The sequence below is a fragment of the Quercus suber genome, unplaced genomic scaffold (genome assembly GCF_002906115.3).
Source record: "Quercus suber isolate HL8 unplaced genomic scaffold, Cork oak 2.0 scaffold_541, whole genome shotgun sequence".
NCBI classification, from domain to species: domain Eukaryota; kingdom Viridiplantae; phylum Streptophyta; class Magnoliopsida; order Fagales; family Fagaceae; genus Quercus; species Quercus suber.
In genome coordinates this window covers 36,983-49,431 of record NW_027069989.1, presented here as the reverse complement: position 1 = coordinate 49,431, position 12,449 = coordinate 36,983, and the positions used below count along the sequence as shown (strand labels likewise).

General features: G+C 34.0%; 1 protein-coding gene across 3 annotated transcripts; it reads left to right on the top strand.

Moving 5' to 3' along the window:
• Window positions 1–746: 746 nt before the first annotated feature.
• On the top strand, window positions 747–11,689 carry LOC112037200 (uncharacterized). Of its 3 annotated transcripts, none has more exons than XM_065764108.1 (8): window positions 747–875; window positions 1,126–1,222; window positions 1,333–1,400; window positions 2,901–2,973; window positions 3,861–3,979; window positions 4,074–4,178; window positions 6,963–7,062; window positions 11,339–11,689. In XM_065764108.1, exons 2-8 carry the CDS (start codon window positions 1,139–1,141, stop codon window positions 11,513–11,515), a joined length of 726 nt encoding a protein of 241 aa, XP_065620180.1. In that variant the 5' UTR covers window positions 747–875; window positions 1,126–1,138; the 3' UTR covers window positions 11,516–11,689. The 3 variants fall into 3 exon arrangements, with proteins under 3 accessions (XP_065620180.1, XP_065620179.1, XP_065620178.1); XM_065764107.1 differs by having other exon boundaries at window positions 752–875; window positions 1,100–1,222; XM_065764106.1 differs by lacking the exon at window positions 747–875 and having other exon boundaries at window positions 882–1,222.
• Window positions 11,690–12,449: the final 760 nt, after the last annotated feature.

The window sequence follows — 12,449 nt, the reverse complement described above, 5'->3', positions numbered from 1 at the left end:
TTTAACTAACTTTTACCTTTATCTACAGTACTTTTAGTAAAACATTTTCAATTTCAGTAAAATAAGTGGATCCTAAACAGACCTACGTATGTATGTTGACAATTTTATGCTCCATCTATGTTAAGCTTTAAAACAATCATATTATGATGTTTGAAAAACACTTGAATAAGGGCCCGTTTGTTACCGTTGTTTAAACAATAGTTTTTAGTATTTAAACAACATTACACGTATTTTTACACACTTTTTCACCCATACATATTTCAAAAAATACAAAGTACAAACAACTTTACTAAGACGACATTACCATTTACCAAACGGGTTCCACTGTAGTTGGAGTAGTTTGATTATCTTGGGAGAGTGTTGAATTTACTATACAAGTTAATTAGGGGCTGTTTGGTAGTGTATTTTAAACAACAGTTTTTAGTGTTTAAACAATAGTACACATATTTTTATACTTTTTAATGATATATATTTTCAAAAAATACAAATAACATTACTAGAACAACATTATCAAACTGGTCATTAGTGTATAACACATGGCAATTGCCTGGATACCAAACGAATGAACCTTCATTTAAAAAAATAATAATAATAATAATAAAAATAATAAAATAAAAAAACCGCCCAAGAAGTATAACACATGGCAATTGCCTGGATACCAAAAGAATGAACCTTCATTTAAAAAAAAATAATAATAAATAAATAAATAAAAACCGCCCAAGAAGTGCGGCAAAAGGGGAAAAACGTAAAATATGTAAGGGCATATTTGGAAGAAGCAGAAGAGGCAGAGGAGATCGGCGTGAGACAGAGTGAGATTGAGAGATCGAAACAGATATATTGGGTGCAAGGGATGCTCTCAAAACGCAGCGTTTCAGGTCAGGATTCTTTACTTCTTCTTTTTCCCCTCTCCCGCCGTGTCCCAGGCGTACGACACGGGCACACGGCAGGCAAAAATTGCCCTGTCCGTGCTTTACGCACTTGACGTGGGACTCAATACACACACGATACACAAGATCATCATTCATTTTTTTTAATGGCAGCATCTTTCTCAAAATTAAAATTGAGTTTGGTTTGATATTTGAAATGGGATTTGTTTTAGTTTTATTGAATGACGACGGTGTGTAGGACATTGATTGTGATGGGAATGAGTAAAACGGAGGTGAACTTAAAGAGGTTGCTTGCGGCTGCACCTCAACAGAAAAACCAGGCAAAACTTGTACATGTAAACATCTCTCTTCTCTTCTCTTCTGATTGTATATCTTAGCAATTATTATAGTGAAAAAATAAAATAAATACCAATTTCTGTATAATATATGCACGTGAATTTTGTAGTATGTTGCTACATTACGAGAACAATTAGAACAGCTTGCTGAAGAGAGAACTTCCGAAGGCTTACCAAGGTCACCATTCTCTCTCTCTCTCTCTCTTGATCTCTCTCGAAGTATATACGTATATTTTTTTTGATAAGTAAATGGTTATTGTGTTTAGAACTTACTATTATTTTTAATTTTCAAAAAAAAAAAAAAAAAAAAAAGAAGAAGAAGCTTACATAGGAGTGTCCTGTTTGTGTGGGGACTTGGGTTGCAAGATATTGATGTAAGTTCTAATCATTACAATTTTAGGGGGTTGGAGTTCTTTCCAGGTTGAGATGTTGGAAAGAGAGGGCAGAAAGATAAAGACATTGCCAAATAGTTATTGAGTTAAAAGTTAATACCTTTGCTATTTTAGTTGGGATTTGAATATAGGTAAATACATTAGAGGAGTTTTTGTTGTGATTTTAAAGTCATGAATCTTGAAAAGTCCCTCTTGGACCGATTGTCAATGAGTTCTAGATTAATTGGCACCTCTTTCACTTGTAAGTGCAAGTTGCAAGGTGGAGGGTGAGGTTGCGGGTTCAAAATCCATAGGGTGCATGCGTTACTTACAAATAGAAAAAGTCCCTTTTTGACTGATCAAAATTTAATGGTTTCTGTAGTAAAGGAAAGTGCCCAATACCGAACAGGCCAGGTATCAAGTTGTGCACTCAAACTAAACATGTCTCTTGTGGTAGAAATGTGCCTGCGTATGGTGAATTTTAAGAAAATACAAGCCACATAGAACAAATATTATTTTCCTTTCATTTTTTAGAATATTTTATTTCTATAGTGAATTTTTAGATATTCCCTAGCTTCATTTTTTGAAGGTAATGACAAGGATAACTAAAAAATCTTTAGGTTGTAGGTCTTTTTTTTTTTTTTTTTTTCAAAGGACGTTAGGTGCTTAGTTGCTAATGGTAATTAGATCAGAAGGTAGTCTAGGAATGAAAGAGAAAATTTTTCCAATCCTAAGCCTCTAAAGAAGTCTAAACTTGCTTTGAAATTGTCATTTGAGATGTTTCATTAAGGTTTTTGAGGTTTGGGAGAGATTTAGTGTATATATATATTCAGGCACCTTTTTCCCCCTGCTGCGACATAAGTAATTAATTTTGGACTCATAGTTGATTTTTTCCCCCTTCTTTTCATATGTTAAATGAAGTTAATGCTGATGGTTGTCATTATAATTCCAACAAGAAATCTTTGACTGAATTAGCTTTGAAAAGATACTATTGCATAATACAATGATTTCTTTAATAGAAAGTGCTACTTATGCACGATTTACACTTTTTTTCTAGGGTTACTTGTATTCTGTTACATAATAGTTAGTTAATTCTTCATTTATCAAAAGAGTTCATTCTTCATTGTTATTTTTTAGATCCAATGAAAACATGTTTGACAAGAACCATTTTGCAATTGGCTGACTTTGAAATGATAGTTATCTTCACTCGTTGTTTTGGGTTGCTGATTCAGGTGTTCTACTGGTGCTATTATGGTTTTAGGATTGCATTCTTATTCTCTAAACATCTCTTGAACATGTTCGTACAGGGTTTCAAAGGCAGTGGTCAATGATTATTCAGAGAAGATTGAAGCGATTGCTTCCAAATTAGCTGCCCCATTGGTGCGTGTACATTATAACAGGATTATATGTTGGTTTACATAGGTACTTAAGATTTTGGTCATTTAAGGAGAGTACTGTTAAATTTGTAATTTTTAGATATATGTTTTTGTTATGAGTGAAGAAGCTTTGCTTATGACAAAACTAATTATGCTAACAAAAGATTAGATTTGTATAATAAAGAAGTAGATTTTTCCTTCAAGAGTTAAAGATGCCTCAAACTCACGTGGCGATTTCATTATTAATTGGGAGGGAAGCTGGAATGATTTTGGTGAGTAAAACCGTACAGAGTTTGTCTGTAGTGATGAAAGTGGCAGGAATACTTTTTTTTTTTTTAAAAGGGTTGGCCGGGGGGGGGGGTGTGTTCGTTAAGTGATACATGGGAAGACTAAACAGAGAGGGGAATGGGTATCAAATAGCCTGTAAAATTTAAAGAAATTGGGTGTTCCAATCCAAACATCATAATTGATTCATATATGTGAAAAACAGGTTTAAGTTTATAATTCAAACCCAATGGGCCTTGAAATGAGTCTCTTGTATTGCTATTCATTTCTTTTCACTGGTGTGAAATCATGGCTCTGATTAGTTCTATTTAATACAAGTATTGCTATTAGAGGTAAAGGTTGTCTGTCTCTGTCTCTCTATTTTTGTTTCTTTCTTTTTCTTCTTGAGTTGTTATAAACCTCACAAAATGTTGTTCTTGGTTGACTACACTTGGATAACGAAAGTAATATTTATTTGGCACTTGTCTGATGCAGTGATTTGTCACAATTTTCCTGTGACTCCCTATATAATTTTAATTTTATGAGATTACCTTGTTTCTATGTTCCTAAGTTAAATTCACATGTTAGAATATATTTTCTTGATCCTTATACTTTTCCCATTTTCAGACTACACCTGATACCCAAGTATCCCAGGAGCCCTTGGAAGAGACTGCTGTAAATGAAAGCCCTTCTAAAACAGGAGAAAATCACATTCTTCCTACTCCTAGACTAAGAAGAAGATTTGTGTATGTGAATTGGAATTATCATGATTTGGTTAGCTCGTTGGCCCTTTTCTATGTTGTGGATTGTCAACTCTAACCAGTTTGATTTATTGATCAGGCCTGCATCAAATAGTGAAGATAGAATTCATGACACTACTGAGGCTGATTCATCTGCACCTGTCAAACTGGATGCTGCAGCACAAGTACACATTGAAAAGCATAGGTAAATTTTTAAATTTCTGTTGTTATGCAATAATGAACTCATAACATAAAAGGTCATTTCCTGGTCCTGGTTTTTCCAGGGCAGAGTCCACAAAAGCGATGTTTATGTCAGTGAGGTCAAAGGCAATATGATCTTGCCTAGGTGTTTGGGCGAGGCAAGGCACCTTATTATGAATTTGGACCTTTCAGTCGAGGAGACTTTAATTAGGTGCATGTTTTTTGCCTAGCGCACATCTTGGCCAAAGTGACAGCTGCCTGGAATGTGCATATCATCAAATTAACGGATTTTGTCTTTAATTTAGCATAATTACCACCAATTTACTTATTCCAATAATAGTAGAATAAGATTTTTCAATTCAATAAATCTTGACCTTCCTGAAATAACTATACACAATTAATAAAACTCGTCAATATAGTGCGCCAGCAAAATGAAGACCATAGACCCAAGTCAAAATATAAGCATTAAAAAAGACATAGTTGTACCTTTTATATCTGTCACTATATGTTAGTTGTCTCAAGTCAATTTTTTAAGGTTAAGTCTGTTTCCTTTCTTTTATTCATTTCTCTATGATTTTATTTAAAAAATTTCTTTTTCTCTTTCTTTGTAAAGAAAATCAATTACTTATAAGAAAGAAGAAAAAGTTGGATCAAAATTTTTAATAATTGATTTTTTATTTTTTATGAACTAATTTTTTTTGATAGGTAATCGGAGAACTATTATTAATAAGAAAAAGATGAATAATACAAGTTGTTCATGATGATGAACAATGAGAAACAGAAGAAACAAACGCACCTCGCTGATGATGTTAACAATGATAGGTTTGTGAATGTGTATAACTTTAATATCCTGCATATTATTGGCACCTCACTGCATTCAAAACCACACCTTTTTTGGTGCCTCACTATTTGCGCAATCTAGGCAGCTAGTGCATCAAGGGTGAATTTTCCCTTTGACTACCTGGGTTCCAGTATATGCGTTGTTTAAAATGGATCAAAGGTTCTTTTTGCACAACACAGACTATGAACATGATTGGATAAATTTATGGGCTTAAATGTTGTTGTTGACTCAAATACCTTATGCTAGGGGGGTTTTAGTGCTCACTTCACTCTAGATTTTTTATGTAATAGGGAGAGGGAACTGTGTGGCAAACTAAATTACTTTACCACTACAAGAACTGCAATTGTCTTTTAAAAGTTTTAGAAAGAAAAAAAGATCAATCTAATCCATACATCCGGTTTAATTGTGGAGGTTTGGAGTTGAGAAGGAGCATCTTTGGAGACGTGTGTCATTTATGTGAAATATGGATAAATTTAGGGTGCTCGACAACAGAGGTGGTTGAGGGATCACTTGGAATTCGCCCATGGAAGAAGTATTAGAGCAGGGTTGAATAAATTTTCTAAATACATTTAGTTTGGCGTTGGAGTTGGCTCCCAAGTTCATCTTTTGATTTGACCTATGTGTCCTTTCAAAGAGCCTGTTTTTTCTTTACCTGTTTAGATTGGCAATAGATAAGGACTCCTCAATTCACTCAGTACTTTCAAGATTGAGAATTAGCACCCACAAAGTATCTGTTTGACATATTGTATTCAAAGTTTTTGTCTAGTCAACAAGAGTATCAATTATCCTAGATTTCAACTAAAAATGTAAAGTTTGAAGTTAGCTTTAATCACAATGTTCTGAGAAAATTTATGGGATTACATTTTGCATGGAGGTGCATTTGGCACACTAAGGTACCTAGGAAGATTGATTTTATTGTTTGGACAGCAACGATGGGTAATATTTTGAAGGTGAATAACCTTTAAAAACGAAGCATTGTGGTTGTTGATTGGTCTTGTATGTGCGAGAATAGCAGGGAGTCAATTGAGAACTTTCGACTTCTTTGTTCAGTGGCTCAAGATATTTGGTAATTTATTCTTTATTTGGGGTATTAAGGGTTATGCTGAAGACTGTACCACAGATGCTATAGTATTGGCAAGGAAGATTTTATTGTCACAAGAGTTCCAAAATATGGAAAGCAGTACTATTGTTTGTGTTGTGGACAATTTGACTAAGAGAGGAACTGTAGGACTTTTGATGGTGTTGGATGCCCAAATGCCCAAGTCAAGTTCTCAAGCAGTTTTTAATAAGATCTTTGTATGATTGGATGACAACCTTCTTAGCATCTCTTCATTTTGGGCATTGCCTAAGATAATTCAGATGTAAGCATACATAAAAAGAGAAGAATATTGAGCTCTAACAAAAATGTTGAGTATATTAATTTCGTATGTATATTCAGTATTGACTCCATTGGTTGATTGGTTGAGAAACTCAATATCTATTTATGTTTACCTAGGATTTAATATTTCTTATTTGCCTTATGAAATTTATGATATAAAAAATACATTTGAAAGATAGATCTCTATATTTATTTGGACTATTTTAGTTAATTTTTCTATTTTTACTAATTTAATATATTTATTTATCTTTTAAATAATTATTAAATTAATAATGACTTCATCACAGTTTGACCTCAATTTGTCTTGGTCCGACCTCAAAAACCTTAAACCTCTCTCTTTAAGGGTTCTTCGAATGGTCCAATTTTCAAAACCATGCTATAAAAATTACTTTTCAAAAAAAAAAAAAGAGGATAAAAAAATCAAATTAAATCAAATCCTTTTAATAGCATCAATCGCAAACAATCAGGTCCAACAATATCAGTTAGCATTAATAGGTGTAATTTTGTATCCAATCACTGTTCTACCTATTGTGTGGTTCTAAATCTTTTCTGAATTTCTCTTGTCACAGAAAGCTTCAAGAGGACTTGACTGATGAAATGGTTGGGTTGGCACGGCAACTTAAGGAGAGCAGTCTGATGATGAGCAATTCCTTGCAAAGCACTGAAAAAGTAAGAACTCACATATTTATGTATCAAGTCTTGCATCACCTGAAATATGAAAGTTCGATGCATAGTTTCATAAGCATGTTAATTGTTTGAAGAAAATGTTGGAAGAATCAATCCTACATCTTTTAGAGGAAAGTGGATAATCTGGTAATCACTTTTTTTCACTTGTGGGCAGTTTTGCTAACATGCCTAAAAAAGATTGTAACTGCTGTTCTGGAATCTTCTTTCCTTCAGTATGCCTTTTCCTTTTTTTTTTTTTTTTGGGGGTGGGGGTGTGTTTAGGTGGAGGGTGTTCTTTCATAAATCATACTTAGTCACAGTCTTTTATTCATTTATATACTGTGGTTCAGTTATTAGAGTATTGCCGGCGGACCCTCTTTGATTGGTCTCGATGTTGGGGTTATTCGGATTGTTCTACCCTTTTGGATTTTCTTTCATCTATTAGAATAGATTAGGGGATGCTTCTATCTTTTTGTTTCTTCTTTTCCTTTGTTCACTACCGTGAACTCTGTGTTTCTCTTGCTATTCTTTTATCAATAATATTCTCTTCTTACTTATCCCAAAAAAAAAAAGTCATATTTATAAAGGTTTTTAAATAACATGCACTTACACCCCTCAAACTTTGGGTTAGTTGCAGTTTCGCCCCTATACTTATCCCAAAAAAAAAACTTTTTCTTTCGACAATTTAGTATATAAATTTTGATACTGTATTAGTTAGATCCCCTTAAAATTTTTTCTTTCAATCAAATTTAACCTTTTTTGCACCAAGTCATTAACAAAAATGATGTAAATGAGGGTGTCTTACTACAACAACATAAAAATTTAGAGGGTCTATTCTATTTATTACAGTACCAAAGTTTATGTACTAAATTGGTAAAAAAAAAAAAAAAAAAAGGGTTAAGGGGGTCTATGTGCTATAGTACTATAGTTTATGTACTAGATTGGTTAAAATAACACAGGGATGCAAGTGCAACTGCCCCAAAGTTCAGAGGTTGTAAGTGCATTTTACTCAAATTTTTCGGTTTCTTAAATTACCTTTGTAAAGGGAGAATTTGAAATGTTACAAAACATTATTGATGGAGTTCTAAGTTTTGAATTTTGGTGATTTGCCGTGCACTAAATCCATGATCCCTTTAATAGTTGGATTTCGTAAACGAGTATCTCTATTTGGATAGAGGTTACATATGCTAAAATTTAAGACAGAAGAGATTGCTTATATATATATATATATATATTATGTATAGAAAATTTTGGTTGTACTTTAACACTCTTGAATGGTTAAGGGTTAATCCAAACTGTTTTTCTTGGTCTTTTGTAATTGGTTTTCGGTTTTCCCTTTCTCCCGTTATTAGTAAGTTATAATGTTATATACATATCCAGTGGGTTATGAATGCACAACATCACCCTTCAACTATTCTTATTGGAGAAGGAAGTGCCATTTGTGCTAGAGCTCTTGGCCTTTGGAATAGTGTTTGAATGCACGACTAATCCTCAATTTATGCTTTCTCTTTCTGTCTCTCTCGGTAAATTGCACATGCACCCAGTGGGTGTTGCACACATTATCACCTAACTCAGGCCTAAACTACAATAGCTTGAGATTTTTGGCCTTTGGTAATAGTTAATTAGAGCAGGTGAATGAATAGCTGCTGCAGCCTGCAGCTCTCTGGTACAAAGACTAAAAAATGTTTTGGATCTATTTTATTAAAGTTTTTCACTAAGATTGACACCATGTTTTTCTTTGGGTTCAAATTGTTGTTTTGAAACTACAAGTAAATTATCAGGAAAGGAACAGATAATTAGATGGTTGTTCCTTGATGCCTCAATGGGTTTCCATTCCTTTAATCTGCAGTTCTCTGCTAGCCATATTACCTAGTTTTGCATGCAAATGAAAACAAGGTGAAAAGGATCCACCCTGGTGTGACTCTTTGGCAGTTCCCAAAGTACTAAAATTTTCCATCATTCCAGAGTACTGATCTCCTTGTCAAGCTAACATAGTTAACTGTAAGAGTTACCTACTGATCTTGAAAACCCAACTACCAACGATTTGTTTGGTGAAGTTACTAGCTATTTTAGTTTAGTGTTGGAGTGTCACTCACTGATCTCAACTCCCAATAACTTGTTTAAAGAAGTTGCATTTAGTGCATCTTAAAATTTTTCCATGTCAATATTCAACTTCATGTTGGACCATTTCCTTTTCTTACATTTTAAGTAATTGAGCATTTCCTCGCAAGTACTATGTTATAATCACACTGTTTGCAAAGTATAAAGTCATGTTGATTTAGCAATGACTATGTGATGCGGGAGATGCAAGAAATTTTTTAATTAGTATTGTAAATGTTTGCAAGTCAATTGTTTTTTTATATTTTAGGTCCTAGTAGTTTATTATACTAATAGAATTTTAATTTGGAAGTAAGGTTATTTTTGTAATAAGGCAATTAGGGTTTCCTACGCCAATTAGAGTTAGGTTTAATAATTCTTTATAAGCAACTTATTGTACTCCTTGAGGAAATGGTTGATATTTTGATGAATGAAAAAAATAGTCTTTTGGTCTCTCTTTGGTTTGGTACTCTAGTGCTGACTCCAGTTCCACACCCTAAGTGTTGACTCCTAATGCTTTTCTTGTTTGGTGCTAACTCCAAATCAGGTTTAGGTGTTGACTCCTAGGTCATATTCCTTTTTATTTTACTGTTGTTTTAGTTTTGTTTTGGTTGTCCTGCTTCACTATGCATGGAGATCAGGGAGCAATGACTCTAGTCATGATTTGTTTGATTCTAACTCCGAGGTATTAATTCTGTGAGCATGTTATACACTTCTAACATGAATTAAGTGGATATATGGCATTCTAAAGATTTATTTTCCAATTTTTGTTATCTCACCATTTCTATGATAGTATGATTAGGATACCTTGACTCTTCTTAGTTAGCTTCGATCATTTCGATGGAAACCTTATGTGAAGATAGTTTTTTGTGTTTTCTAGTGTTTGGTAGGATCATAAGAAATGGGTGAAAGGAAAGCTATCTATTGTCAACAGAAAAAGTATGGCTTATTTTTTAGAAGTTGTTTTCCACTAAAATTTTCTAGAAAACAACTCTATCTCACGCCAAACTAAATAAAGGAAGCCAAGAAATGGTTTTCCAACTCATTTTAAGATTGCTACCAAACATAGGAAAATGAGATAGATTTTTAGAAAATACTTCTTGGAAATTGACTTATTTTTCAAAAAATATTAACATTGAAATAAATGATGTCATAGTAAACAATTGATGTCATAATAATATTGAGAATGCTCCAAGAAGTCAATTTATTTTACAATAATAACTAAATATAGTGACTTGGAGTACATAATATGTTGAGTTTTTAAATTGTTTTAAGTTTCAACAAAAATCAGTTTTACCCCCATCACCGTTCTGCTTTTCATTTATGCCAACTTCCAGCCTCTTTCACTGCATCATTGCTGCTAGCTCATTGCCGCTATTCATAAGCCAAGGCTACATTCAAATGACCCTTGTTCTTCTTACAAGAATAGAGTAGAGGATGAGTCATGGGTTCAAGATCCACTACATGTGTGTGACTTACCAATCAAAGAACAAATACCTTTGTTGTCTTCATTTCTTTTTCTTTCTTCTCTAGGATTTTATTAACAAAATTTCGTGGACGTCTGGTTCGCATTAAAAAGGGTAAAAAGAGGAGGGGGGGTGATGTAAGCTTGTAGCCTAGTCATACTTATCATTTTCAAGGTCTGGGATTCAATCTGTGGTGGGTGCAGGATTAGTGGGATTATCTTGTATAGTTGTAAAAAGAAAGTAAAAAGAATGTGGTTTTGACTAAATGCAATCAGGTACTATTTTGAAGTCTGTACATTCTCAATATCATTGCCTTCATTTGGAGTCTAGTCACCCAAGGGTTTTCCATCACTGCACCACCCTGTACTGCAACAAAAACATAATCGGCCATTACAGATCCCTCTTTCACCTCCACCACAATTTCTTTATTCTCTTGGATTGTCAACACAGTTGTCATGCACTGGGTGTGTCCTTTGATGGAAACTTGAATACATGCCTATTCATCCCATGGTGTCATTCTCTTGGAAGGATCATATTTAAATCACATGGTGTTCTCTTGGGAGGATCTTATTGTAATCACATCATTACTATGTTTACCCTGAACAATAATGATTGAATTCTTAATCTTGTTAAATAGCTTTCACCTTTTTCTGTTTCATGTTTTTGGTGTTGACTGATGATCAAGTAGTCTCATAACTTGATTATGCTGAGTGCAGATACTTGATTCTACTGAGCAAGCTGTTGAGCATAGCTTGGCAAGTACTGGCCATGCCAATGTGCGAGCCACGAAGATATACTCTGAGAGCTCTAAGACATCGTGCTTCACATGGCTTGCGATCTTTGCAATGACATGTATTTTCATCATGGTAGTGCTTCTAATTCGTGTAACCTGAAGAGCTTCCTGTTTTAATACTGTTCATAACTGTATGCCAGGCATTGTTCAGTTTAAAGTAGCTAATTTTACATTTTCTCTTCACAACTCCACATACAGATGGACATTTTGTTACACAAAAAATTAATAAATAAAGAGGATATACAACAGAGGTCAAGGCATGCTTTTGGCTGTATATGGACATTTTATCTCTGGATATCAGCATATAAAGTTTATTTATAAGTTTTTACCGATAAAAAAAAGTTCATGTATAAATCTAAGTTGTGGTTTAAATTTATGGTAAGTTCCTGAAAGAGTTCGTCTGAGCAACAATAGTTCTCTCTTTGGTTATAAATGGAACACCCAAAATTGAATACGCATTTTGAAAATTGTTTTTCAATACCCACATTAGCATATGACAAAAGGCAAATATATCAAGTTCAGCAATACAAAATTGCTGGTTGTACCTGGCAGTGATGAGTTAGAGGAATTGGAGGTCTGTCAGCAATGCTGGCTCTCTCCAGTGGGGACTTTTCTTCTTGTTGCAGATCCGTTTCAAGTTCTTGCTGCCAGTGAGTACAATGATGTGTCGACAGCCTAAATTCTTATCTTGTAAGCTTGCCTCCAATGCTTCCTGAATTGCCATGTTAGTAGTTGAGGCTCCAGTACTATTACATCCTACAAACATTCTGGTTCCTTCATTGTTCTTAGCTTCATAAGCATGCCCACTTCTTCTAAATTTCTTGTTTCTCTTCCCATCAATCTTGATTATAGCTGCTAGTTCCTGATAACTCCCCCCACCCTCATCCCATCTTTGTTTTGACACTCTTGCTGAGAGGGTTGATTTAAGCTTAAGCTTAAGCTTCTTGGTACCTGCATGAGAGTTTGGGATGTGAGTAAAACATCAGTTGGATTGGGGTACTTCCCTTACGGCCTGGTTTCTGTCATTCCAGATT

Excerpts from the sequence above, each read along its gene's own strand:
- LOC112037200 (XM_065764107.1), top strand. The coding sequence starts at position 1,109 with ATGACGACGGTGTGTAGGACATTGATTGTGATGGGAATGAGTAAAACG. Across the intron at positions 1,223-1,332 it reads ACCAGGCAAAACTTGTACAT|TATGTTGCTACATTACGAGA; the intron begins GTAAACATCTCT and ends TGAATTTTGTAG. Across the intron at positions 4,179-6,962 it reads GTACACATTGAAAAGCATAG|AAAGCTTCAAGAGGACTTGA; the intron begins GTAAATTTTTAA and ends CTCTTGTCACAG.